Here is a 25,133-nt window from a genome sequence, read left to right on the forward strand (position 1 = left end):
GTAGTCATTTTATTTTATTATTTTTGAACAATTCATTCATGTAGTCTCCCAGTTAATACGATCTTATAGAGGAAAGTAAATATAAAAAATATAAAAATATTATTCAAAATAGTTTCAGACTGAGTACCTACTTAACAGAAACACCGCTGAACCTGTCAGTCAATCCATCCATCACAACGCGCATGGCTTTCTACTTTCCTTCTGACTTTACCATGTTTTACTTATTTTTGTGCTTAAACTTTGCAATAGCCTCTCTATTGCATCAGAAAATCTATTAAATACATACATTTTTCTTGTTTGACTTGTGTAATACAGCTGCCATGATTTGTTCATGAAGTCTCGCGCTCACCTGTTATCGTCGCGCGTGATGCGCCATCCTAAATTCGCGGCTCCGCTTGAAACAAATCCCACTGTTGGTCGACGTTTTGTCAAGAATTATCACGAACAGGTAACGAAAAATAACAAAGCAACGCAGTTTCAAGTGACGAGAAAGTTAAAATGATAGCTCATGAGGTTGAAAAAATGTTGTGACACTCCCATTACTGTGTGAACTTAGTGTTTCCAAAAAGAGGATGACACGCCTTCCTCTATTCTACACTGGGTGACTTTTCAGTCAGCAACTACAATACTGACGCTTTTCTTTGTCATAAACCATATAGTTATGATATCTGTGTTTACTGTAGCCTATTGTCTGACATTGTTGCTTAAGTGAATTATTTCATTATTAAAGCTTAAAAGATCAATAATCCTATGTTGTTTTCTCAATTCCCTAATAGTATTAATTATGGCTATGAATGACTTATGTGCGAGATAAATGCTCTGAGATAATTTGTCTGTTTTTAAAAATCACTCTTATTGTCTTTTACCATGGTTACTTAATGAAAAGTGATCTGGTGGCAACTGGTTGTTCTTTTAGGCACAGCCGGGGACCAGGATGTGGATTCAGACATTTCCTGGACTCTCGGCAGCCTGTCCGTGGAGGTAAAACATGCCCATCTGTGCATGCCTTGTGTCGCCCCTCAGGGTTCTTCTCGCAATTTCTCAGGGGTCAGACACCCTTGCTGTTTTCAGGATTCCTTGTTGAGAGCGATGCTAACGTCACACAGACAGCTCAAATATTCCATGACATAGTCAGGTGAAAGGCACACTATGTAAAGACAAAAGCTATGTGAAATGTGTGATGTAAAGACCGACACAGGTGTCTGAATGAGTAATGATATTTTTAAGCAGGAGAAAGTTTATTTGAAAGCAATAGTTCATCCAAAAATATTATTTACTTGCCTTCATGCTGTATAATTTTATTTTCGAAATCAAATTATGCAGAATGTTCCCACTACTTTTTTCACACAATGAAAGTGAATATTGACCAGGGGCTGTAAATATGGCAAAACTATCTCAGAAGTAGTCTGTATGACATATCTGCACAAGTACTGTGTGAAGCCACATGACAGCTTTGTTTTTTTGAAGAAGAAAAGAACAAAATTTGTTGTTATGAAATTAGGTTATGGACACAATAGGTATGTTTACATGCACTAATTTTCATCAATCTGAATGAATCCGATCTGATTTTAGATTCTGAAAGTTCTGTTTATGAATCCTAAACTTTGCAATCAGATTCACATATTCATTTACATGTGCATTACATGTATTGCCGCTGGAGGTAGCGGGAAATCGTCTTTTCACCTTGATGACTTCTAAAAAGAAAGCTGACAGAAGAGCTTTTTGTGCAATTATTTATTAAATATTTAGTCTCCTCCATTGACTAGTTCGTAAGATGTAAAACATGTAATCTTATCAAAAATGGCTTGTTGTGCGCAAAATGTTTTTGAATCAGATTGAGAAAATAGTTGGATTCAAGTGTTATTTTTTTCCCATTGATCAGGTCTACACCACCCCTTCCAATACAATTTAAATTTAATTTGGTTTGAGCACCATTGTATTGATTGCAGTGTTTACATGACGGCTTTTCAGTCCAATTGAGGCATCAATTCGATTACTAACAGATTATTTGGTTGCATGTAAACGTAGCTAATGAGACCAATTAATTTTGGTCTATTTATTTGGCCCGTTATTGTATTTGTATATAGTTATTGTATTTACATTTATTCATTTAGCAGACGCTTTTATCCAAAGCAACTTACATTTGAGAAATACAAGCGATTAATCTAAAGAGCCAATAAACATGAGAAGTGCTATTAAGACAAAGTTTAAGCCATCGCTCAGGATAGTACAAGCTAAAATAGGGAGAGATTAAGGAATTGTGAGAGCATAGGTGAAAGTTTAGTGGAATAGATTTTGTTCAGCAGGCAGCAGTTAAGTGCCCACAGAATAAGTTTCTTGAAAATTGTCAGGGATTCAGCTGTCTGGATAGGGTGGGAAGGTCCTTCCACCAGCAAGGAACAGTGAATGAAAACGTTCTTGAGAGTAATTTTGTGCCACTCTGTAAAGGCACCACGAGGCGCCCCTCACTTACAGATCGGAGGCTCCTCGAGGGCACATAGACTTATAAGAGAGAGTGGAGGTAGGAGGGTGCGAAGCCCATGACTGTCCTGTAGGCCAGCACAAATTACTTGAAATTGATGCGAGATGCAACAGTGGTGTAACGTGGTCATGCATGTTTTCTCTTGGGTTCCTAGAAGACCAGTCGAGTCACTGCATTCCAGATTATTTGTAGGGATTTTATTGCACATGTTGGAATTCCAACCAGAAAAGCATTACAGTAGTCCAGTCTAGAAATGACAAGGGCCTGGAAGTGCCTGATCTCCCTGATGTTGTATGGCATCAGATAACTTAATGAGGCAACAAAATTAGGCTGAGTAAATGATTACAGAACCTTCATTTTGGATGAACTACTCATTAAAGGGTTAGTTCACCCAGAAATGAAAATTCTGTCATTAATTACTCACCCTCATGTCATTCCAAACCTGTAAGACCTTCATTCAATAGTCGTTTTTTTATTTTGTTTTTGCGTGCAAGAAGTATTCTTGTTGCTTCATAAAACTGAGATTGAACCACTGTAGTTACATGGACTATTTGACTAATTTGTTCCCTCGATTTGCTAAATCGTGCGCACGATTTAGCAAATCGAGTGAACAAAATAGTAACTCGTGCGCACAATTTAGTAAATTGAGGGAACAACTTAGTAAAGCGTGCATACAATTTACTTTTTTTACTGCATGTCATGTGCGGGCCTCCGTATTTCTGGGCCTTGAAAGTGGTAATTAATGCTACGTTCCAGGCAGGTTTTTGAGACCGTAAGTCACAACTTCAAACCACGACTCACAACTTTGTAGCGTTCCAGGCAAGTCACGCCAAACTGCCTGAGTGTAAACAAACCAGCATGGCGGGCCGTACAGGACTTATGCTCATTTACAATTATTTCTATCGCCAAAGGTGCTTACTCCTTGCTTATTTGAGGGAAACGGAGGAGGACAAATGGCGCATAAGGCAAGATAAGCTGTTATACCTTATTTTATGTTATTTTACCGTGCACTTGCATAAACACTGCATCCGTATAGGGGCTGCCATTGTTGTTTCGTGGGCTATGTGACATCAGAGCACGGAACTGGGAGTACATCGATCTAGTACGAGTTCACAGGTGGGAAGTCACGGGTTTGACTGCCGTTCCAGTGCTCTTTCACGGGTAGAAGGTTGGAAAAACACGGGTTATGGGTTGCCTGGAACGCGGCATTAATTGCTGTCTATGGAGGGATCAGAATATCTTAATTTGTGTTCCAAAGATGAAGGAAGGTCTTACAGATTTGTAACGACATGAGGGTGAGTGATAAATGACAGAACTTTAATTTTTGGTTGAACTAACCAATAAATAAGAATTTTTTTATATGTGAATAGAATGTGATGTGGGTTGGTTGAAAAATGGGCCTTGAAAATGTTGGAAACATGGTGTTTATGTCTCTGTGGGTGAAAGTGACAGAGATAAATGATGTACAGAGGAGCACAGACCGGTTTAACATCTCTTTCTCTCTCCCCCTCAACTCTCCTGTTAGCCACTGTGTAGTAGCTCACACACACACACAGAGACGAACAAAGAAACTTGTGAAAATAGCCTTCACACTTACAGCATATCACCTTTTCTATTTCGCAGGGCGTGGATCCCTGGGGCCCCTTTATCTCTTTTTCCCTCTTTCTTTTTGTCAAGTTGTGCAATAAGTTTACACTATTAAGTTTGTTTGTTTTATATTAATTTCTTTTTGCTATTTTTATTTGTTTGCAGTTTGGAATTATATCATTTTTCTTATAAGCTTTAATTTATTTTTATTTCAGTTTAATTTGAGTAATTATAGCACAGTTTTTCATCTTTTATTTATGTTTTATTTGAGCTCAGCCTAATTACAGTTAATGAATATAATAGTTTTCGCTAACAATAACAACACTGCCTGGAAATAATGAATCTTAAAGGCCCAGTGAATTGCCATGGAATGTGCAGCATTATTCAATGTGTTGACTTAATTTCAACTGAAACAGGAAGACAAGGCGGGACATGTCGAACAGCTCCGCCCCTTTTTTTAAATAGCCAATAGCGTTTCATTTATACCACAGCCACCAAACTCAGTAAAACCTCTATTTCCTTCTAATCTCTAACCGTCTATCCTCTATTCTGTGCAGAATTTAAATGGGTCCGATACCTTTCGCGGTCTGAGCCGACTCTCGTTCCGCGGATATGGTCCGCTCTGTGTTCTCGTGTCCCTCAGCCAGAGCCTACTGTGCTCGCGCTACGGCAGTTCACGTGACACTAACGCGAAAACGGACTTCATTCTTGTCAATGGAAAGCATATTTACACTGTCTGAATCGTTCCCTATTCTCTATATAGTGCACTGTGTGCCATTCACCATGTAGAAACTAGTAAATGTGTGAACAAATGACCGATTTCAGCCGCAGCTTCAGTGTCTGTTGATAGTGTAGGAGAGGGCGGGACTTCAGATTCTAGAGAACATTTGATTGGACAGAAGATTTGATGAGAAGCTGAAGTGCGATGTGATGTCACTAAAATCCGTGATCTATTTTAGTGGAAGTGAGAGACTGAAAGTTTTGAATGCTTGTATCTACTAAATGTGAATTTTGTCACTGTTTTGGAACACAGCTTATTCATAACATACTAAAAGCTAAAAAACTTAAATTTTGATTTCAGGAGGACTTTAAATATTTTAATATTATAATATTGTAGGAAGTGAGATGTATCATCAGCAAAAGTGAAAATTGAATAATGTCTTCCTTTTTATGACTTCCTCCTGATGGAAATTATATTTTCAGCAACCATGTTTCCGTGGTTACAGATCACACCTGAAAAAAAATGCAGAAACTAAAAGAGTAGTGATGCACTTCTATTTTCCCACACCCCTGTCCGCTGACTTTTTTTCTTTCTGTTAAAAAATAAATGGTTGAGTTCATTTTGCATATAACAACATTATATCTCTTAAAAAAATACACCATGCTATTAGAATATATTGTGGATGTTTCTCTTATCTGATGCATTCCGTAAGCTGTGGTTGCATTACATGGGAATTGTATAATGATTGAGAAAAACTGACCTGCACAAAACAGTATTAGGTTACTTTAGTGAGGAGGCACACCCTTCCAGAACGGTGTCCTCTTCTGTAATCTCTGCTCATGATCAGTCTCTGCGGTACTGATTAAATCCCACCCACAGCCAACCGGGACTTAAGTTTGGGTATGCCACAGCATCTGCGTGACTGCCAATGGCATTAGACAGAAGGAAATGTGTCATGTGAAATACAACACTCTTTGTGTAATATTTGTTTCAAAGAAGGGAAAACTCCCCTATTCTTGTGTCTTTTTTTGCACATACACTCACAGTCAAACTGCTGCTCATATGGCTTTTGTTGCTGCAGTAATGAACCCTTTACTAATGGTAATGACAGCCTAGCAATTTTCACAGCTCTCTACGCTAAAGAAGTCCTCTGAGAATCTGAGCACTCTCAATTTGTAGAGGCTGTTGGTAATGTCACACTGCGAGAGTCGTTCCCAATTATGTCTGTGGGTTTCTTTGGTTATACTGTAACACTATTAACCCTCATATAAAAGTTTTATATGGCATTGCATTTCATGCTTAATTTCATTCACTTTTTTTCCACCAGTTAACAATATCTACAACTTTGTTGTCATGTAATGGCTCTGACCACTAGATGGCAGCATGCTGCAAAACTGAAAATAAAGCAGAACTATTTATTCAATTTACTATTTAATATAAGGAATAAGACAAACAAATTATGTGTCATCTTTCACTTTTCATTTCACCCTCTTTTTATTTTTATTCTTCTGAAATTCACAGAAACAGATAAAAAACAACAATCATTTCCAGAGGCATATCAGTCAGGTAGAATGCATGTACTCTACTCTAAATTTGTGTATGCATGTGTGTGTGCAAGCCAGTGTGGGTGTACAGTAAATACTTTCCCCCCTCATTCTTCCCACTGGCTTTGACATCTTCAAAGGGCCTTGTGCCAATACTGCTTCAGAGCAATCATATTTGGACTGAATAAAATAGTGGAGGTGTTGTACAAACAAAAATGAAAGGATGTAAGCCTGAGTGGATCTGTAAAGCAGAGGTATGTGAAGGACTTTGCATTGAATGTTCATATCCAGCAGTTTTGACAGAGGAGGCAAATAAGAGATCGTAATGAACATGAACTTTTAAGCTTCATTTATAAAATGAAGATCATTCTAAGTCCATGATACTGTATTTCTCTTAAAGGGTACACGCTTTCAAGTACATTCAAGTACATAGACATAACTGGACCATTTTACTCACATAAAACCACACTGCTGATCCTACAAAATGAAATTATTGATATTACACTGCACAAAATAATTTTCTTAATGAGTACATTTTGTTTCTTTTTTGTTCTATATTCACACAAGATAAATTTACTTAACCAAAATTGAATTTCATATTAAGGCTCATTTATGATAAAACTATTATTTGTCAAAGGGGTACGAAAAATAAACTGAATGCAAGGTGTATTCTCTGAAAACAAGCCTTACTATTTTATGCAGTTTTGATAAACAAAAGTACTGATTAAGAAAATCATTTTTTATTCAGTATAGGGCCTGTCAACAGAAGTGCTGAACAAACAGGATGTATTTGATGTATTTCAGTGCTTTTCAGAGATTAGTGAGTTTTATTTACAGTGCTGTTATGAGATCAGACAGAGCTGAGATCAACAGCATGCTGAGATCAGTGAAAGCTGCAGTTGGGTTGCTGGTCTGAGATCACTCAAAGATCTTAGAACACTTTAATTAAATTGTTGAGAGAATCTTTCAGAGCACTATACTTGGATTAGTTTGAGAGAGTCTTGAATACTGGCTACTGCACTGAGATCAGTAAGATCAGCTGTGAGAGGCTCTAGCACTGAAAATATATGGGGGCAGATTAAATTAGCCATATAGGTGTGTATACATCTCATCCAGATGCTTGTGGGCTGTGCAGCGATTCAAAAGTACTACTTAGGAGAACAATGGAGGGCCGGTGGTCAAGTAGGCGGGGAATGATCAAAAAACCTATTTTACATTTTTAAAACTAAAGGGGATGCTGTTTTACCTCATGATTGATTTGATATCAATTGCTTTTGGGGCCAAGGAGAATTTGAAAAGTAAGTGGATTTGATAGGCCAGATGCTCCTTTCCTATACTCTCTTTATTCTCCAGGTCTCTTTATATCTCTTTTTTTTTCTTTTTCAAGCCTCTCATACACAGAGGGCAAAGTAGGGTGAAAATGAAGAGACTCATGCATATTGATGAAGAGCGTTGTCTGTGACAAGGTGATTTTCAGCATTTTTAGAGGCAAACAAAATAAGCAAGGAGCAGCAGGGATAAATCCTTCATAGATTATACTCCCACTGCAGTGCAACTTAATTGGTAACCATTACCCTTATTGAACTTAGGGGGTAGGAAATTATACATACACTATGCAACTAAACTGTGACCAGAGTTACCATGGAAGCAATGCACTGCATACCAACCTGTCAGCAGAGTCTTGCTTCTGTGTATCTCTCCAGCACATACCTCCTTCTGTTCTTCTCTTTTTCCTACCCTATCCTTTTCTTCTTCTTATAGATTCCCTTATACAAGATCAGCCTTAAATGCCTCTGAGACATTAGTTATGGTGGGGGAGGTGACTGTCACCATGAAAATATTATGAACCTTCTGATCTTTTTAAATGCTGTGCAATTTTAATACCACTATATCCCAAAAATACGGTCACACCAAAACCTCTAACCTCTGAGAAGAGGGGCACATTAAAGTCATGGCTATCAGCAGATATGAATATGGCTGCTTGGACTTTAGCTTAGTGCCCTTGAAAGTCTTGTTATGGTTCTTGGGGCATCAGAAATATTGTAAGTCTCTACAAGTGCTTTGTCAAAGCAATAGCTTGTTACTGTTTCCGCTCTACTGCTGCTGTAATACTGCAGACCAGAGGAGCCCCCCTCTGTGATTATCTGCAACTGTGCAGCAGTGTGGTTCATCTGGCCTTCCTCACTCTCATTGAGCTGCAGCAAACCTGCATAGGGCTTTTACCATGACAACGATACATATAGCACTAACGGCTCAACCTCAAACTCATCTACTGCTTTTACCATCAAACAAAAGCCTTGTTTAAAATGTGGCCTCATACTTGTTTATGCGAAAGTACACCCATGAAGTACTCAAAAGCCATCTCTGCCCTAAGTATGGGAACTGGAAGCCCAGCTGCACAAAGACTAACTCTCGTATCTCAGGTCTTCCTCTGTCACCCCCTTGGGGGTGTTTTGTTTTTTTTCTCTCTTGTACATCCTGCAGACTGCCTCTCTTTTTCAGGCATGTGGTCAGACAGTGGTAATCTGATCAACCACACGTGTGCTGTCCACCATCTCCATGCACTCAATTTCTTCCCTGTTTTCCGCACCATTCTTTCTCTCGCATCGTTTTTTCTTGGAGGGAGGAAGGAAGGTAAGCAGGACGGGGAGAATGGCCAAACAGTGGAAGGCGGTGATGATGGCGGTGAGAAAGAGGCACCTGAAGAGTGTGCGGGTAAGGTTCGAGGGCACGGCCGCAAGAGGGAGCAGAGCTGCCCCATAACACAAGTAGCTCTGCAGGGCAGGAACTCCATGTCGCTCCAGAGCCAGTTTCACCCAGCGCGTACGAGTGGATTCCCGACCTAGAGCAAATGCAGATACCAGCGGAGCACTGGAGTCCACAGCATAGTTCACCCCGTAGATCAGACACAGCACTGAGACACAATCCAACTCTACCCGCCACAGAGTCATGAAACCCACCAGCCCAAACTCAACAGAGGCTACTGTCACAGTCAACCAGGCGTTGACCAGTGGGTCAGCTGCCAAGAAGGTGGAAAAGAAAAGCAGAAAGAGAGCAGCGATGCAAGAGTTCTTCAGCGGTGCTCCAACTGATGAGGCATAGCGGTCCATATACACAAAGGATGGATTGAAGATGATGAACTTCACCCTGGAGGTCAGCGACAGCTTCCTCAGTGTGTCCAGTAGGATTGACATCTCTTCTCGTTTGTTTTCTGTCGTCTTGGCCACGAGAAACATACGTGAGGCCACCACATCAAATTCCCCATCCGTACGTTTGGCAAAAATGATATCATCCGAGAAATGCACATAGCGGGGTTGGCGTAGAAAGCCAGACCGCAGGCGCTCTGTGAAGTTGCTGCGTGACAAGCTAGTGGTGATGTTCAGCCCGTGAAGGTAGTTTAGGTAACTCTCGAACCAGGAGATGCGTTCAAAACCTTTGGTGTACTCCAGTAGGTCCTCTTGCACGCTAGTGTTCCAGTACTCAATGGACTCATAGATGTAGAAGCCAATCACGGGGCTATAACTGCTGAAATACCGCTGTTGGGCACGGGTGTATGCTATAGTGCTTGTTTCTGTGGCAACCACATTACTAAGATCTGACCCTTCACTGACCTGAAGGTAGCCCATGAGGGCGAAGGAAACATAGACCAAGTAGAAAAGAACCACGAATGGTTTGACGTAGGTGTTGGTGATCCAGTCACAATAGTACCGTTTCATAAAGGCTACCAGCAGGTGACTCTCGTAAGCACGCAGGGGTCCTGCTTCTGTGGCCTCCTCGTTGTAATGTGTGTACATGAGGAAGCGGTACCACGCCGGCTTCTGCTGCAGCAACTCAGGCTTCGGTACGCGCCTGCAGAATAGACTGTGACGGTAGTTGTTTTCCAGATAGCCGGCAAACACCAGGTTGGAGCCGTAGAAGGTGAGGATGTAGAGGTAGTTGAAGAGAACTGAGATACAGGCGTTCCGACAGAAGAGACGCACGGCCTCAATGTTTGTGAATGGACTGGCCCCGATGCCGAAGGTGACCACGTGCAAGGCCGTGCTAGCTGTGAAGGGCAGCATACAGTCTGAGAATACAGCAGCAACCCGCTCCTTCACATGCTGGTCCTCGCGTGTCCTACGCCAAGACGACAGCATCTCAAATGTGCCAAACAAACCATGACCTGGAAGAGATGAAGAGAGAAAATATGTCTTTCAGTGATTTATAAACCTTAAATAAAAAACGTGAAGTGAAATGGTCTAAGCGTCGCTTGGAATGATTTTGGCAGGCAGCTCTTTCAAGTGACATAAATGGCTGCTGGGAAAAGAGGAGACGTAAATAATTGAACAAAACGGTGACAAGACAGTCACTCTGCAGCTGCATCGCAACAATGGATATGAGGGAAAAACAGATGCTCTCTTTCTTCTGTTGTGGCACTGCTTTTTTCCCAAAGTCAAAAAGTGTTTAGCATACATGTGTAGCATTTGCACATTCATCAGTGAAATCAAATTCAATCTAATGTATAGGCTTTTCAGCCTGTAGAAAGACAGTATTTCTAATCTACTGCTCATCATCACCAGTGAAATTCACAGGAAAATCCATCAAACTGAAAAAAGGATTCAGTCTTGAAAGCAGAGCGAAGGAGCCTCTTGGCTATCACCACCTTTATTTACAGAGCGTGATCTAACTATAGCCCACTCTGTCCTTCTCCATCTTCACAGCTGATGAATTTGTAGCTAAATAAATCTCAGTCACACTCACACAAGATAGCCACATGCCATGTAAAATTGATCTGATGAAAGAAGAAAGCCTTATGGATGTGAGGAAGGCTGACAGCCCCTGTAGCCTTGGGAGACTTCATAGAAGCACAGAAGCCCAAGACATTAGACAAACTGGGTCAGCCTGCTTTTAGAAATTGACATAAAGGAACTCGAGGTCCTGAACACAGAGTCAGTATCATGATGAAGCTAACATTCTTATGCTACAACATGAGCATTCACATTTTTTTTAGTTTCTGTGTTTTTTCCTTTTTTAGCTTTCTACATCACTCGCTCGTGCAGGCAGAGTGAGCAGATGGCTCTCACCTACAGGGTTGCCACGGCATCAGTGACTCATCATTCATGACGGAGGTTCCCTCGGTCCAATATTACCAGTACTACCTCTCAAAAACCTGGGATGTGTGCCTGGCACAGAATCTAGCAGAGTCACCAGACAGCTCTGACTTGAGGTTGTGGCCTTGTACTGATTTTCGGCAGAACTAAAGATCTCAAATTAATAGGTAGTATGTGTAGATGGTTGCTAAACTAAACAATCAAGATCTGTGAGTAAGAGTAAACAAAGTGAAAGAGAGACTGTAATTCCTATTCTCATGCTATTTTCTCACACTTTTGCCTCAGCTCTCTCTCTCTCTCTGTCAGTCGTTTTCCTCCTTACTAAAAGAACCAACAATTTCATTTCCACTCGTCTCAAAACAAAGTAATGAATACCAATGTGACACACAGACTGATTCTCAGTATGCAAGTCCTTTATCTCCTGAACATCTTCGCTCATCTCCCAAGATGCAACAGTCTTTTCCTCTTCATAAACATGACATTAATCTTAGCAATTATGGCCTATGATATCTCCTCCTTCCATCTTTCCATTATCATCAGAGGACTGTCAGATGATTTCAGTTGACAGCTAATATCCTTGTAATGGAATTTGTTTTAAATAAAAGGCCGGTGGCTTACAGAGATAAGGCCTATTGTTTTGTCAGACATCGGTTATGATGTACTTATTACATATATCCCTGCTTTTCTTTGAACCCTATTCAACACAGTAAGAGCAGCCTGGAATGACATTTATATGTAGACACTGGGCGGCTCTAGCAAGTTCTGTTTTTACACTAAGAAAGTGCACGGCAGGAGAGCTCTGCAAGGAGATGCTGTCACTCTCAGGCTGCAATTGGAAACCAGCGGGGAGAATTCTGAGATTGCTGACGTGGATTGCCAAAATTGCCAAGGCTAGCATTGAACTGTTGAAATGTTATGAGAAGGACATAGATGTCAGTCTTCTTAAGATAGAAATGCATTAGTAATTTTCTGGAGTGGGTGGCACAGGGTCAGTCTAAACACATCTAAACTCTCAGCCTTCATCTATTTTTCCAAGCCTTCGTTTTTCTTTTCCATTTTTTCTTCTCATTTCTCTGTCTTTCGCCCCAGCCTGTTATTATCTCAACAGAAGTCTCCTCCCACATGTGGCACTAATTGCTGTGTAAGAGATGGCCAACAAGAGCGAGCGAGATGGATGTGATCTGTCAGGATGCGTGTATGCGTGTTGGTAATTATCGCTGGATATCTGCTTGTGTGAATCTGTTCCACAAGCTCACAGTTGATTCACCCAGAATGGCTCATGGACAGAAGACAAAATAAGGGGTGGAATTCCTCTAAAGGCTGTCTGTTGGGCTCTATTAGGAATTCCTTTGATGTGGAGCCTTTCATTTTTAATGATACACCTTGACAAAAGTGCACTGCAGAGCTTTGCGGTCAGTCAGAAGGTGTACTCGTTTAACCTTACACTCACAGTATGTAAATGGAAGATCAAAAGAATGGAACAAATATGCAAACAGCAATGATGACTAGCGATTAATGACAAAAGAGCACAAATCGTAGGGATGATTACCATTCAAAAATATGGGGTCAGTAAGATTTGTTTTTGAAAGAAATGAATACTAGCAAGGATGCATTAAATTGATCAACACTGACAGTAAAGACTTTTACACTGTAACAAATAAATATATATATATTTCAAATAAACACTGTTTTATTTAACATTCTATTCATCAAGGAGTAGTGATGCTGAAAATTCAGCTTTTACATTTTAAATATATTAAAACAATATATAGTAGTATATAAATAGTAGTAATCAAATTTCACAGTATTACTGTTTTTAATGTATTTCTGATCAAATAAATGCAGCCTTGGTGAGCATAAGATGCTTATTTCTTTACTTTTACTTTTGAATGACAGTGTACATTTTTGCATAATAGGATGACAGGGAGGAGTAATATAATCTCACCTAACATGACAAAAGGGATGCCCAGGTATGTTGAATTGTATTTCCCTCCTGTGAGGTTGAAGATGCCGGCAGAGGTGAGTGTAGCAAGGCTGACGGTCACCAGAGCCAGCAGACCCAGCCAAGGCTTTGTACGCACACAGTCTCGCATTGAGCAGCACAGCATGGCCAGTGAGAGACACGCAGCCAGGCTAAAGAGCAGCGGCCGCTCTGATACACGACTGGTCCTTTGGAAGTCCCTCTGAAGAGAAGAGGAGGTAAAAGGGTACAGACTAAGCTCCGGATGAGCTTTAACAAAGTTTTCCAGCTCCCTGCAGAACAGCAGCTCCCAGCTGGCCGCCACCACTTCGTTCAGTGGGCTGGCCGCTTGCAGGTAGTACGTGAGTTGAAGGGCTCGAGCAGAACGCACCCCGTCTCTCCCTCCGCCTGCCAGGACTCCGCCCAGTTGGTGCCCAATGTAGGCCTCCCGTCCATCTTTGAGTTTGGTGATTGGATAACGCAGAGGGGGTGCTGAACGGTTGGAAGCCCGTGCCGATCTCATCTCTTCCAGAACCCGCAGGATGTCGTCCACGATGCAGCTCTTGCTATCATCCAGCAGGCAGAGGTGGGCAAAGGTGTAGTTGAATCCCAGCATAGGAACCTGGATCTGAGTGATTGTGTTGTGTAACTTGGGGTGGGTGGAAAAAGAGAAGGATAAAAAATGTTACTAATACATACAGGGGGTAACAGATAAAAGTTTTCTTATGTTTTTGAAAGAAGTCTACTATGCTCATCAAGGCAGCATTTATTTGATCAAAATGTTAAATGTAATTTGTTCCTGTGATGTAGGCTTGCTCCGATAGTTGGTGTTGACGGTGTAACCGGTGTTCACTGGTTACGTCACTTGACCACCACGACACCGCCCTGAATTGGTGCTAATTTGAAAGCAAAAGTAAAATTTGCACGGCCGCACGGGCATTCATAACGGTGCGTGTCTACTGGCGCAAAGCGTTTTCAGTTCATTCCTATGGAAGCTCAACTCGGTTATGCGCATTTTACTTTCACTTTCGAATTAGTGATTTAAAAGCGAATCGTTGCCCCACTGTGATGGTAAAGCTGACTTTTCAGCATCATTACACCAGTCTTCAGTGTCACATAATGCTTAAAAATCTTTATAATATGCTGATTTGGTGCTTAGTTGGTGCTTATTATCAGTGTTGAAAACAGTTGTGCTGCTTAATATTTTTGTGGAAACTGATGCATTTTTAGTGAATAGAAAGTTCAAAAGAACAACATTTATTTAAAATAGAATTTTTTTGTAACAAGTTAAAAGTCTTTACTGTCATTGATCAAATAAATGCTTCCTTGCTGAATAAAAGTATCCATTTCTTAATTTCTTTTTTTTTTAAAGTCAATAGTAAACTTTAAGTATGTGATTACGTCACATTTCAACACATTCAGCTGCTACTATCTTGTTGCCTGGCAACAAGAAAGCATGTTGCTGCAGGAAGAGTGTGCCAACAAGACAAACAGAACATAAAAGAAAAACTTTTTAGACTTTCTTCTCCAGCAATCCATGTGAGAAGAGGATTGATTGTCCTCTAAGGTCAGTCTCTCAGCGTTGTTAATGTCAGACTGATTAGACTGTGTCAGACTCAGATCACCGGGGGAGGTTTCCTCCTCCGATACTCCTCCGGCCTCCTCGAGCAGCAAAGAAATGTCAGACACACACCAATCAAGCTTCTAATTGCTCAAGCTTGATAATTAACCCTCGGTTGGAGACTAAAGCATAACATCTGCATGCCCACAGTCTCTGACCTAGACGGACGCTGCAAATAGGCTGTCTTGCTCTTTATGCGTAGGAAACAACAGGCATAGAAAAAACGATATATTGCACAGAATATAATCACCTCAAATCCTTTGAACTGTGATTTTGCACAATTGTCACACTCTTTTAAATCATGGATCAGCAGAGGAGAGCTCACCAAAGGTGGTCTATTACTGTGATACAGTGAACAAGGTTATACCGAGACCTGTTGTGTTATGGTGCAGGGAGAATATAAAGAAGGTTCTGTTTCTGGAAAATACAATGCAATGTGAATATTAAAACGTTCTTAGGATGTGGTTGCTGCTCACAGCTCAGGCTTAGTCAATTAGCTTAAGAAAATTGAAATTGATGTTTTGAGTTAGAAAGTATGAGTCTACATGCACAAGAAGTGAATGCTTTGCATTTAATAAAAAAAGAGTATAGCAAAATGTCATTCTAAAATGTAAAGCCACAATTTCTGAATTTCACAAAAAGAGGTCAAGTGCTCATTTGGTTTTTGCCTGAAGTTAAGATTTCATGCCAGTACAGTATAAGCAGAAGTTGTCAGCATCATATTTCATGTTGGTGGTTTCTGGGGGAGTGAATTTTGGAGCTGTGTTACAGGAAGAAAAAGTAGGCCACAATCTAAAACTCTGACTGGCACATTGCATGAAATATTTCTAATATTAAAAAAAAAAAAGAAAATACAGGGAAAGCTGTGGGAAGACAACTTTTTTTAAATATCCAGATAGCACCCATTCCACAGAGTTTGGAATTCGGAATTTGGAATTTTGGAAGTGCAGACTTTTGTCAGTTATTCTCCCACTGATTCCTGAATACTAGGGGTGAAAAAAACTTTTGATTTATGTTTGTATCACAGATTTATCTGCTTCCATTTTCTCACAAGATGTTTTTTTTATTATTATTATTATTTGTAAAAACAAACAAAAATATTATACTCACCAGAACCTGTGGAACTTTGTTAATCTCATAGCAGATAAAATGTGAAAAGGAGAACTTTAGGATAAAGACTTGATATTACATAATTATATAAATGTTTGTTTTTATATCTGACTGCTGAAAAAAGCAGTTGTAAAGCTGAATAAAAGATTTTTTTTTTTTAATTATCCACTTGATTTCCTTCACACGTTTTACCTCTGAAATATGAAAAAGACTAACAAGCTTTAAAGACAAATGTTGTTTGACCTGCCAAAAAGAAGCTAAATTAACCAAATATTGATTCATGGAGTCACTGTAACCGTTCAAACGTGTGAAACAAAGCAATTACTCCAGTGAAATGTCGCTCACCTTTAGGACCGAGTTGACGTGGTGGGGGTCCAACACGCTCCCCCTGCGCGAAGTCACGATGACCCGGCCATATCTCCCGGGTGTTTGCAAGTCCGAGTACAGCGTGTGTTTGGACCGGTTCACGGGGAACAAACTATCCACCAAGTTCCCCTCGATCTTCGCCAGGCTGTGTTTGGGAGCTAACAGGTACTCCACGTTTTCCTCTATGCGGTATCTGCTGAAGCTCGCGCCCAGCAGGATGGAAATCAGCACGGGCGCGGAGGCGAAAAACACCGGGTGATTGGCGACAAAGTGGCCCAGTTTGTGGAATGACGTCCTAAGCCCTTCGTGCAACACTTGTCGCAACATCCTAGAATGCAGCAACAGCGCAAGGGCGATGAACCAGCATCAGCATCAGAGATACGGAGCATCAGTGTTCAACCCACGCAGCTGGATCACTGAAATGATGAAGCGTTGCGTTGAATATCATCAGGTCCTGCTGGGTCAGAGACATCATGTTAGTACAACTGCTTTGTTAGTACTGCGTTTACTTCAAAAAGAGAATTCAGAATGAAAATGCATCGAAACTCTGCAATGTCGGGTGCAACGTTTTTGTTGTTCTGCATGTGTGCGAATTAATCAGACTTTCAAAGGGGACGACTTTTCTTTCAGTATTCTGTCAGTTAATTTTGGGGCGCAGTCTGCTGAGGTCCGTCTCACGCAACCCAAACTGTCTTGGTACAGTTGACTAACCTTCAAATTATACCTCAAAGACATTTTAAAGGTTAAAACGGTTTGTGATATGTAAAACTACAATGAAATGATAAATAATAAGACTATTATGATTTATCGATGTACCATCCCACAGCGTTCGAGTTAGTGAAACGTTGCTATGGTTATCTTCTCAGACAGGCGCGATTTCTGTTCGCGAGCGTGTATTTTAATGCATTTCTGACTAACTTGTAATTAACTTTATCTTATGCTTATACGTTTAAGACCCCTTCAGCCATTTGTTTTGACGTCCTTTGGGGTTCAAGCCTTATGGGGTCAACATCCAACACCCATCCCCACCCCATAATTCGCACTCTGGGCAGTAGTGGTCACTTTCTAAGGGAGTGACGGGTTATATTCGTAGGCAAGTGAAAAATAATAATAATTATAATAATATAAAAATCCTTAAACGAGCCTGACGAGCTGAAAAGTGGCCAAAACCTGCCTGTTTAAAATGTTTGTTTTTTTTCTCTCTCTTCACGACAGGGAAAGAAAGGTGGTTCTGTATTATTACCAGTCACGTCTTTGCAGTTCCATGCCATCTGAGAGACCCCAGTTTCCATAAATGCGTTGTTGATCCGAGTGCCGGAGGTGATATGCTCAATTCTCGCAACAGAAACGAATCACTTTTCTCTTTGAATATGTCCACTGCGTCTTAGAAAGGATGAATCCAGTACGGTGTATCTTTAACAGTGAACTGGTCATGTAGCCTACTTACAAACAGTTTAAAATGCGCAAATACAGTTTTGTGTATTCCATTATCTATGAGGTGAATGTCATTGATCCATATTAATCCCGTACCGCGCCCAGCACGACCGCTATCCGCCGTTACCAGTCTGAAAACACGAATCTCCACCACCGACCCGCGGTGCAGAATGCGTGCGTTCTCCGCGCAGATCCAGCTCGGCCACTTGTGTGCATTTCCTTGCCGACTTAAGACATTCGTTACTGCGCTGAACACAAGACAGGTCCAAACAAAAGAAAATATTCACACGCGAACGTGATGCGGCACTTAAATGCTCAGTTACGGAGCTGATTCAGAAGTTCCAGTTTCCCGAAGAGCCGGCCGGTAAATGCCGGTGGTGCCCCCACCCCCATTACACCTAATCACGGGAATGAGGTTTGTAGAAAGGAAAGCTTTTTTGATTGGTCTGTTAGCGTTAGACCATACATAATAACACGAATAGAGACAACGATTATGTGACGGTATTGTATTTTGTGTGACAGCCTGTTATAACATGACGTGTTATAGAAACCGTTTGCAATTACACGTACAGTTATTGTCTCAGTACACACATAGCATACTTTAACCGATCATGTGATGAGCGCTTTACACTCTAAAAATAAACGTTCCAAAAGAAGCTTTTCACAACGATGGAACAGAACCATTTTGGCTTTCCCCGAAAGAACCTTTCAGTGAAAAGTTGTTAAAAGAACAATTTTCAATGTTTTTTTAAATTTTTTCAAAGGTTCCATGGAACCATAGATTTCAATAAAGAACCTTTATTTTTTATTATGAGCCTGCGAAAGACAACATTACTCATCTTTATGCCAAAAATGAATACATTTGGCATGTAATAATGCAATAATGAAGTAAAAACATTTAACATTAGCCCTCTATAGCCTACTTTTACTCAACGCCCAGAAAACAGGCTTTGTACTAATATTTGCCTCTACAGAGGAAAAAAAGTGCTCAGAAATGAAAGCCAGTTATAATTCAGCACCATGGACAGAGATGAAGTTCCAGTTTAGATCTAGAATACCTCTGAGGTTGAATTTGAGCCCATTACGTCAATACACTTGAAAGTTTATCATAATTTTTTCCTTTTGATGTGCTTTTGATATTATTTCCGCAACTACCCATGTTCTCCCTACAATTTTCTCTATTTTTACAGTTTGTATCCTTGTATATTCAGAGGAAGTTCAATCACGGCCAGGGTTAAACTGTCCCAGCTCTCTCTGAATTCCTCAGACAGACAGTCTCTGGCCAGCAGATCATTTAATAACACTGGAACAGACTGCTGAAGTGCAGGGCCATGGCTCTGGATTTACCCATGCATGTCTAATCAGGTACTGAGCTCGTGATTGAGCATGGCTTCCCTACCTGGACGGTTCCAGTGCCTTCTGCTCTCCTCTGAGAGTTATTTGATATCACATAATAGCACAACTATATTTTGTATGTGGTTTATTTTAATCCACAGTGAGGTTGTGCAAATAGAAATGTTATGCGTCTTCTTCCTGCATCTAACCTTTGACCAACGCTGTAGACACAAAAGCAGGGCTTAAAATGATCATCACTGTTTTATATGGTTATTGCCATGGTAACGATCGCCGATGCCTCCTGTAGCCCATGCTTTGCCATATCGTTCCAGCAAACTGACAAAGAGTGGTTTCCATGGTTACAGCTTTAGGGCACCATTGTGACTTCACAGCTGAAAGTGCTGGTTGTGTTTAATGTCTGTAATACCTGCCTGAGTAAATGTTTGGACTCGTGTTGTATTATTGCTTCTACAGTGTATTGTGCTGGCATTATATGGCACTAGCGACATCAAAGTAATAGGTTTGATTCCTAGGTAAAATACATACTGGTAAATGTGTAACTTCAGAAGTTGTTTCGGGTTAAATGTAAGTCTATAAATATTCCTGCAAATGTAAATTGACTAAGACAAAAACCGGAAACGTCTGGGTTGAGTTTATTTTGGGAGACAAGAGAAGAACTGAAGTTTGTTACTGTAAAAAGCTAAAGAAGGTTCAATTCTCAGAGAGAGGTGGGAGTTTGTCTCTGGTTGTTTGGTCTCCTGCAGTAGAAATTTAGAATAGGTTCTGGAAAGAGTCAAAGATCAGAGCTCAAATCTCACTTGAGCTGTAAGGTGTTCAGAGAAAACCTGAACTAATAATAAAGCTCAGTTTGTTTGCTGTGCTGTGGAGTCTGGGGAAAAGTTGATGTGAGAGGAAGGAGGAGACCTGGATTGAGAGAAGAGGAGAAAGAGAGATAGAGTGAGTAGGAAAGAGACTAAGAGTGATGGAAGGGAGAGGGAAAGATGCAGAGAAAGGAAGGGAGGAGAGAAAATGTGAGCTGAATGTCAATGATGTAATTTTCCTTCTACTAATCTTTATCCTCATTTTACCTCAAACTTTTTTGAATCATTTTCTTAATCAGAAATGTTTTCTTGTTTTCTTAGATTCTTAGATATGTTCATATTTTATCTAAATTGTGAAAGATAATAACAGTTTTTGTCAGATAATGTCTTTGATTCTATGTTTAAGTTTGTTTTAAATTTTAAATACTCCAATGGAGAACTGTTTTTCCATTTTCTAAGCATAAACTTAACCAAATGTTGTTAGATTTATGCTTAATCCAAACAAACACATAAACAAACATTAAGATTTAATCTCTGAAAACAAGTCTAAAAGTCCTCCTGCAGTCAATAATTTTATCCTTTAAAACTCATCTTTGATCATCAAAATTACATATTTAAATGTTTTTTCCTGTGAAAATAATTTCTTCATGCTTTAAAATAGCTTGAATGTAACTCTACACCCTTGCTTCATTTAGTATACACGGATAAACGAATAGGCAAATTAGTCATTTCCTCCACTCACTCTCACAAGCTCGGAGATCCACTTGTTCAACTTTACTGTAGTAAACGCTACACTGTCACAAGTGGAAATATTGGTTTTGTTTCAGCCATATATGTTTGAACCAGAAACTGATTCAGAAGAAGAAAAGGAAGAGCAATTATACAGGCTCGTCTACAAGACCATGTATCAGAATGGTAATGCAATTTATGAATCGCGCTCTACAACATCGAAAACGTAACAGTAACTGATACATTTAGCCTTTGGCTTGACTACGTTATCGAACAACTAATAAAGTGTTGCTAATGTTACACAAACCATGTTCCCGTTCGCCATCTCAGAGTCAGACAGCTGCCTTATAAAAATCAGAATCTTTAGAAATGCTTTGCATGGTAATGACAATGTTAATGTATTTGGTCTTGGCGGAATAGATCTGCTACGCTGCTGTTGCAGAGCAAGTACAGGAACTAGCTACTGCCAATACATATGCCGATACGCTGCTGTGAGTATGTAAGACGTACTGCTGATGCACAAATAGCATAATTAATCACCCATAGCAGATCTATAAAGGTGGAGCTGGGGAAGGTGGAGGGTTTTAGACGATCTCTGAAAGTGTGCTGCAACTGCTGAATGATAACCAGGCATTTAAATGTTGAGCAGCAAGCTCCTGGCCTCTCTTGAGACTCCCCTGCTTCGCAGCAAAGCAGTGATATGCTGAAGATACGCACGTCGACAGGATTGGTTACAACATGTTTGTGACGTAGAGAACGGGTGATTTCAAACCACGTTTTTGAGACTGTCTTTGGTAAACTGCAGTTTTAAGGAGAAAATACTCAGCAATGCTGTTGACTGATGAATTTGTACATGGTTTATCTTAAAGCATATTAAAAACACCACATAGACATATAAACAACATTAAAAACCTGATTTTTCATCACAGGGGGTCTTTAAAGGGATAGTTACCCTCACATCATTTCAAGCCTGTATGGCTTTCTTTCTTCTGCATAACACAAGTAATTTGGGGGAAGTACATTTGTTCAGTAGAAGAGAGAAAATCATACAGGTTTGGAATGGCATGGGGGTGAGTAAATGATGACAAAGTTTCATTATATCCCTTTAAGATTACATTCAGTTTTCTTGTTTTAAGGATATTTAAGGGCTTGCTCCATCTCATTGTGACTTTGTAGTTTATTTTGAGCATTTCTTTTCTCTTACCAACAGCTTTTATTGTCTTAGCTCCCCATAAACCATAAGTGTTTATAGACCCCAATGAAAACAGCAGCTGCAGTATCCTATTTGTGTTTTTTTCATTGATTTTCCCCGTACTCGTCACTAAATCTGTGATATACATCTACTGACAAATATTCCATTGAGCCACAGCAGCTCCTGTTTAAGTAGGGGGCTGAATGAAATTAATAAACAATCCCTCCACTAATACATCTCTCCATCTGTCTGTCCTTATGACAATTTCATCCCAAGACGACCAACACAAATAAGGGAGAAATTGAAGGTTATGTGGATTTACAATGTGGGCACTTCATATTTGATGGCAGTAGACTATAAAATCCCCTATATGTCTCTTTGTCTTTCTCTGAAGGTGAACAAGTCAAGATAACTAATAACCAACAACAGAGGGAAAAATCTGCATAGAGACAGAACAGGAAAGGATGCGCACAATGAGAGAGAAATAAACTTTCTGACAATTTGAATCCTGAAGCTTATTGGTTCATTGGATCCTGCTGACTCAAACTGGGCACAAGAATTGCATGGTAATCCCCACCACATGCTCACAGGAAACGCTAAACATATTTACAACAAATGAGTCAATTCAGGAACAAACACACACTGACATGTTCCTCTAAACCAATCATCTCTATAATATAAGTGGGGTCCAAAAAATCTGAGACAAAGTTCATTTAAAAATAGTTATGGGATTAGCATAAAATAGTAAGAATGTTGTATTGAAGTAAATTACATTTAAATAAACAATTAATGATATCAGACTTTTGTACCCCATATCGAACATTTCACATCCATTGCATTTTTTGATGTAGCATTACAGGTGTTTCTGAGTTCAGTGTAATACAAAAAATATATATACATTGTGCTTTGACATGCTATTGATAACTTACATACAGCATTCCAAGAGCTATGATTTTCACACTAATATTTATGATTTTTTATGCTTGTGTATTCCTAACATATACAGTATGTTGAACTGAACAATGAGAGCACTCTGTACCCACTCACAGTAATAGTACATTCAGCACATCTTCTCTTTCTGTACATTCTGAATTTTTCATTTCTGTCCCTCACTTTTCTGCTCCCTTAACAATAATCCTTACAAAATAGGCAGAAGACTTATATTCCCAATATTTGTTTTCCTGGCTTTGAAGTTTAAAGCAAACAACAACAGAGGAACAGTTTGAAAAATTGCAGTAAATGGTTTTTATAACAACAGCCACACTTTCATTGGCCAGGCAGTTAGATTGAGCTCAGTGGAAGTAAAATGGTAATGAGAGAGAGAGAGAGAGAGAGAGAGAGAGAGAGAGAGAGAGAGAGAGATTGAGACATCTGTGCAGGCAGCACTGGGAACACCGAACCAATGAGCCAAGGAGTATCTTTATCTTCTCTGGCCTTCTTTCTTTTCTTAATTACAGTCTATAAGAAGACAGCTTAGATATTAAACACAATGCTTGGCTATGTGGACACCAGAACACCACATCCGTATGTGCTACTTCAACATTTAAGTTCAAAATTCAAAATCCGATTCATTCCAAACTTGTTAATTTGAAGAGGTGTCCACATTTGTTTTAGACTGGGTAAACCCAGCCTGATCTGCCGGCGATTTAATTTCGCCCGGCAACTCAGTCTGGAAACCCGTACATTCATTTCTACTGCTTCTGTTACACTTTTGCGGGAACCAATCACAGACTGGCTTTATCCACCTTGCTCACTATTGGCGGGTATAACACGATGGCGATAGAGAAGCGACTGCAAGCACAACCGTCAATCCAATTCCTTTTAACCTCTCGACGATGCTGAATGACTTCTTTAGTTAGCAAACAAATCGCTCGAGTGGGTGTAAATACCACTCACTTTTATGTTTATTTTGCACAACCTGCGAAAATCGCTCGATGCCATTGCTGCTTCTGCAAACCGCTGATCAATGCTACAAACCAATACAAAGTAAACCTGTCTGGAGTTTTCGTGTCGCTCTGTGAAGTACGTCACCCGGATCGTTGATCTGATTGGTTGAAGGACTATCCAATTGCGTGAATAATGCTCGTTGATCACGCCTCAGTAGAAAAGTATAGCAAACTCCCCAAACCAATGTTCAATTTTAAATTGAGCTTGGTCTGGTGATAGCCAGACAACATTTGTTTGGCTCTTTGGTGCAAATTTTACGGTTGTCAATCAAATGTATTTAATTTAAAAATGAATTTAAATACATGTTAATTTAAGTATTTTATTGGTTACATTATATACCATTTAAAATTAATCACAATTATTTGCACATGTCAATATTTGAATATTTTCTCCATTGAAAATTCACAAAAACATGCAGTCTACACCACAACTAAAACGGTAATAACACAGAGAAACAATATCATTAAAATCACTTTCAGAATCATTTTTGTCCAGCTGATGAACAATAAAAACAGTGACAGCCTATCAGAATCCATCCTGCTTTGAAGAGCTTGAGCATTTAAAGCGGCTGATGACAAAACTGCAGCGTGGGCTTATAATAAACAATTATATTTTTCACTGGTGTGGACACTAATATAGTTATCATTATAGATATCTTTTAGTTATCATTCTTGGTGTGAACGGGCATTTAGACAGAATGTGTTAAAACTGACTCAGATTCACAGATTCACTGTGTTACTGTGAATTGTTTTAACAGTGAATGTGTCAGGAAGGTCAACAAAAAGATGTGTAAATGTGTAATATTAACACATTATGGCTGTCCTTGGCTACACAGATTGTTTTGGATGCTGTGAACAAATTTGCTGGTTGAGGTAATTTTCAAATTACACATAACCACACTGTATAAAAATATTTTCAACATTTTTTCTTTTGTTAAATCAACTTATATACTGAATGTAGTTCAGATAACATAAGATTTTGAGTTTCTGTTGATTAAACCAGTCACCTTCATTGTATTAACTCAAATTTTTAATTTCAATGAACTCAAAATTTTAAGGCAACTATAGGTAAGTTACTTTTTCAAGTTAAACCAACAATTCTTTTTCACAGTGTATGTGTAAAACGGCTGAATTCTTCCAACACGGTTTTAATATACACATAATTTGTGTAATTTCTCCACACATTTTTTATAAG

General features: G+C 39.6%; 2 protein-coding genes and 1 long non-coding RNA gene across 6 annotated transcripts in view; 1 reads left to right on the forward strand and 2 right to left on the reverse strand.

Annotated features, from left to right (window-relative positions):
• adgrg2a (adhesion G protein-coupled receptor G2a) overlaps positions 1-647 on the reverse strand; it is a 30,794-nt gene extending 30,147 nt beyond the window's left edge. Inside the window, exon 1 of the mRNA XM_048175404.1 lies at positions 350-647. The gene's annotated coding sequence lies outside the window, so the exon portion shown is untranslated. The remainder of the gene's footprint in view (positions 1-349) is intronic.
• LOC125258465 lies at positions 179-23,898 on the forward strand. The gene is made up of 3 exons (XR_007182626.1): positions 179-448; positions 917-981; positions 22,387-23,898. It is a non-coding gene; the product is annotated as an uncharacterized LOC125258465 (long non-coding RNA).
• ptchd1 (patched domain containing 1) overlaps positions 6,669-25,133 on the reverse strand; it is a 29,322-nt gene continuing 10,857 nt past the window's right edge. For 2 of the 4 annotated variants that reach the window (XM_048175410.1, XM_048175412.1), the window contains 3 exons: positions 16,461-16,935; positions 13,370-14,033; positions 6,669-10,496 (listed from right to left, as the gene is read on the reverse strand). In XM_048175410.1, coding sequence (XP_048031367.1) covers positions 8,845-10,496; positions 13,370-14,033; positions 16,461-16,808 — 2,664 coding nt within the window. In that variant the 5' untranslated portion in view covers positions 16,809-16,935 and the 3' untranslated portion in view covers positions 6,669-8,844. Of the gene's footprint in view, positions 10,497-13,369; positions 14,034-16,460; positions 16,939-17,724; positions 18,397-25,133 lie in introns of those variants that run through there. The other 2 variants (XM_048175408.1, XM_048175409.1) reach the window with 2 other exon arrangements.

The sequence above is a fragment of the Megalobrama amblycephala genome, linkage group LG22 (genome assembly GCF_018812025.1).
Source record: "Megalobrama amblycephala isolate DHTTF-2021 linkage group LG22, ASM1881202v1, whole genome shotgun sequence".
Taxonomy (NCBI): Eukaryota; Metazoa; Chordata; class Actinopteri; order Cypriniformes; family Xenocyprididae; genus Megalobrama; species Megalobrama amblycephala.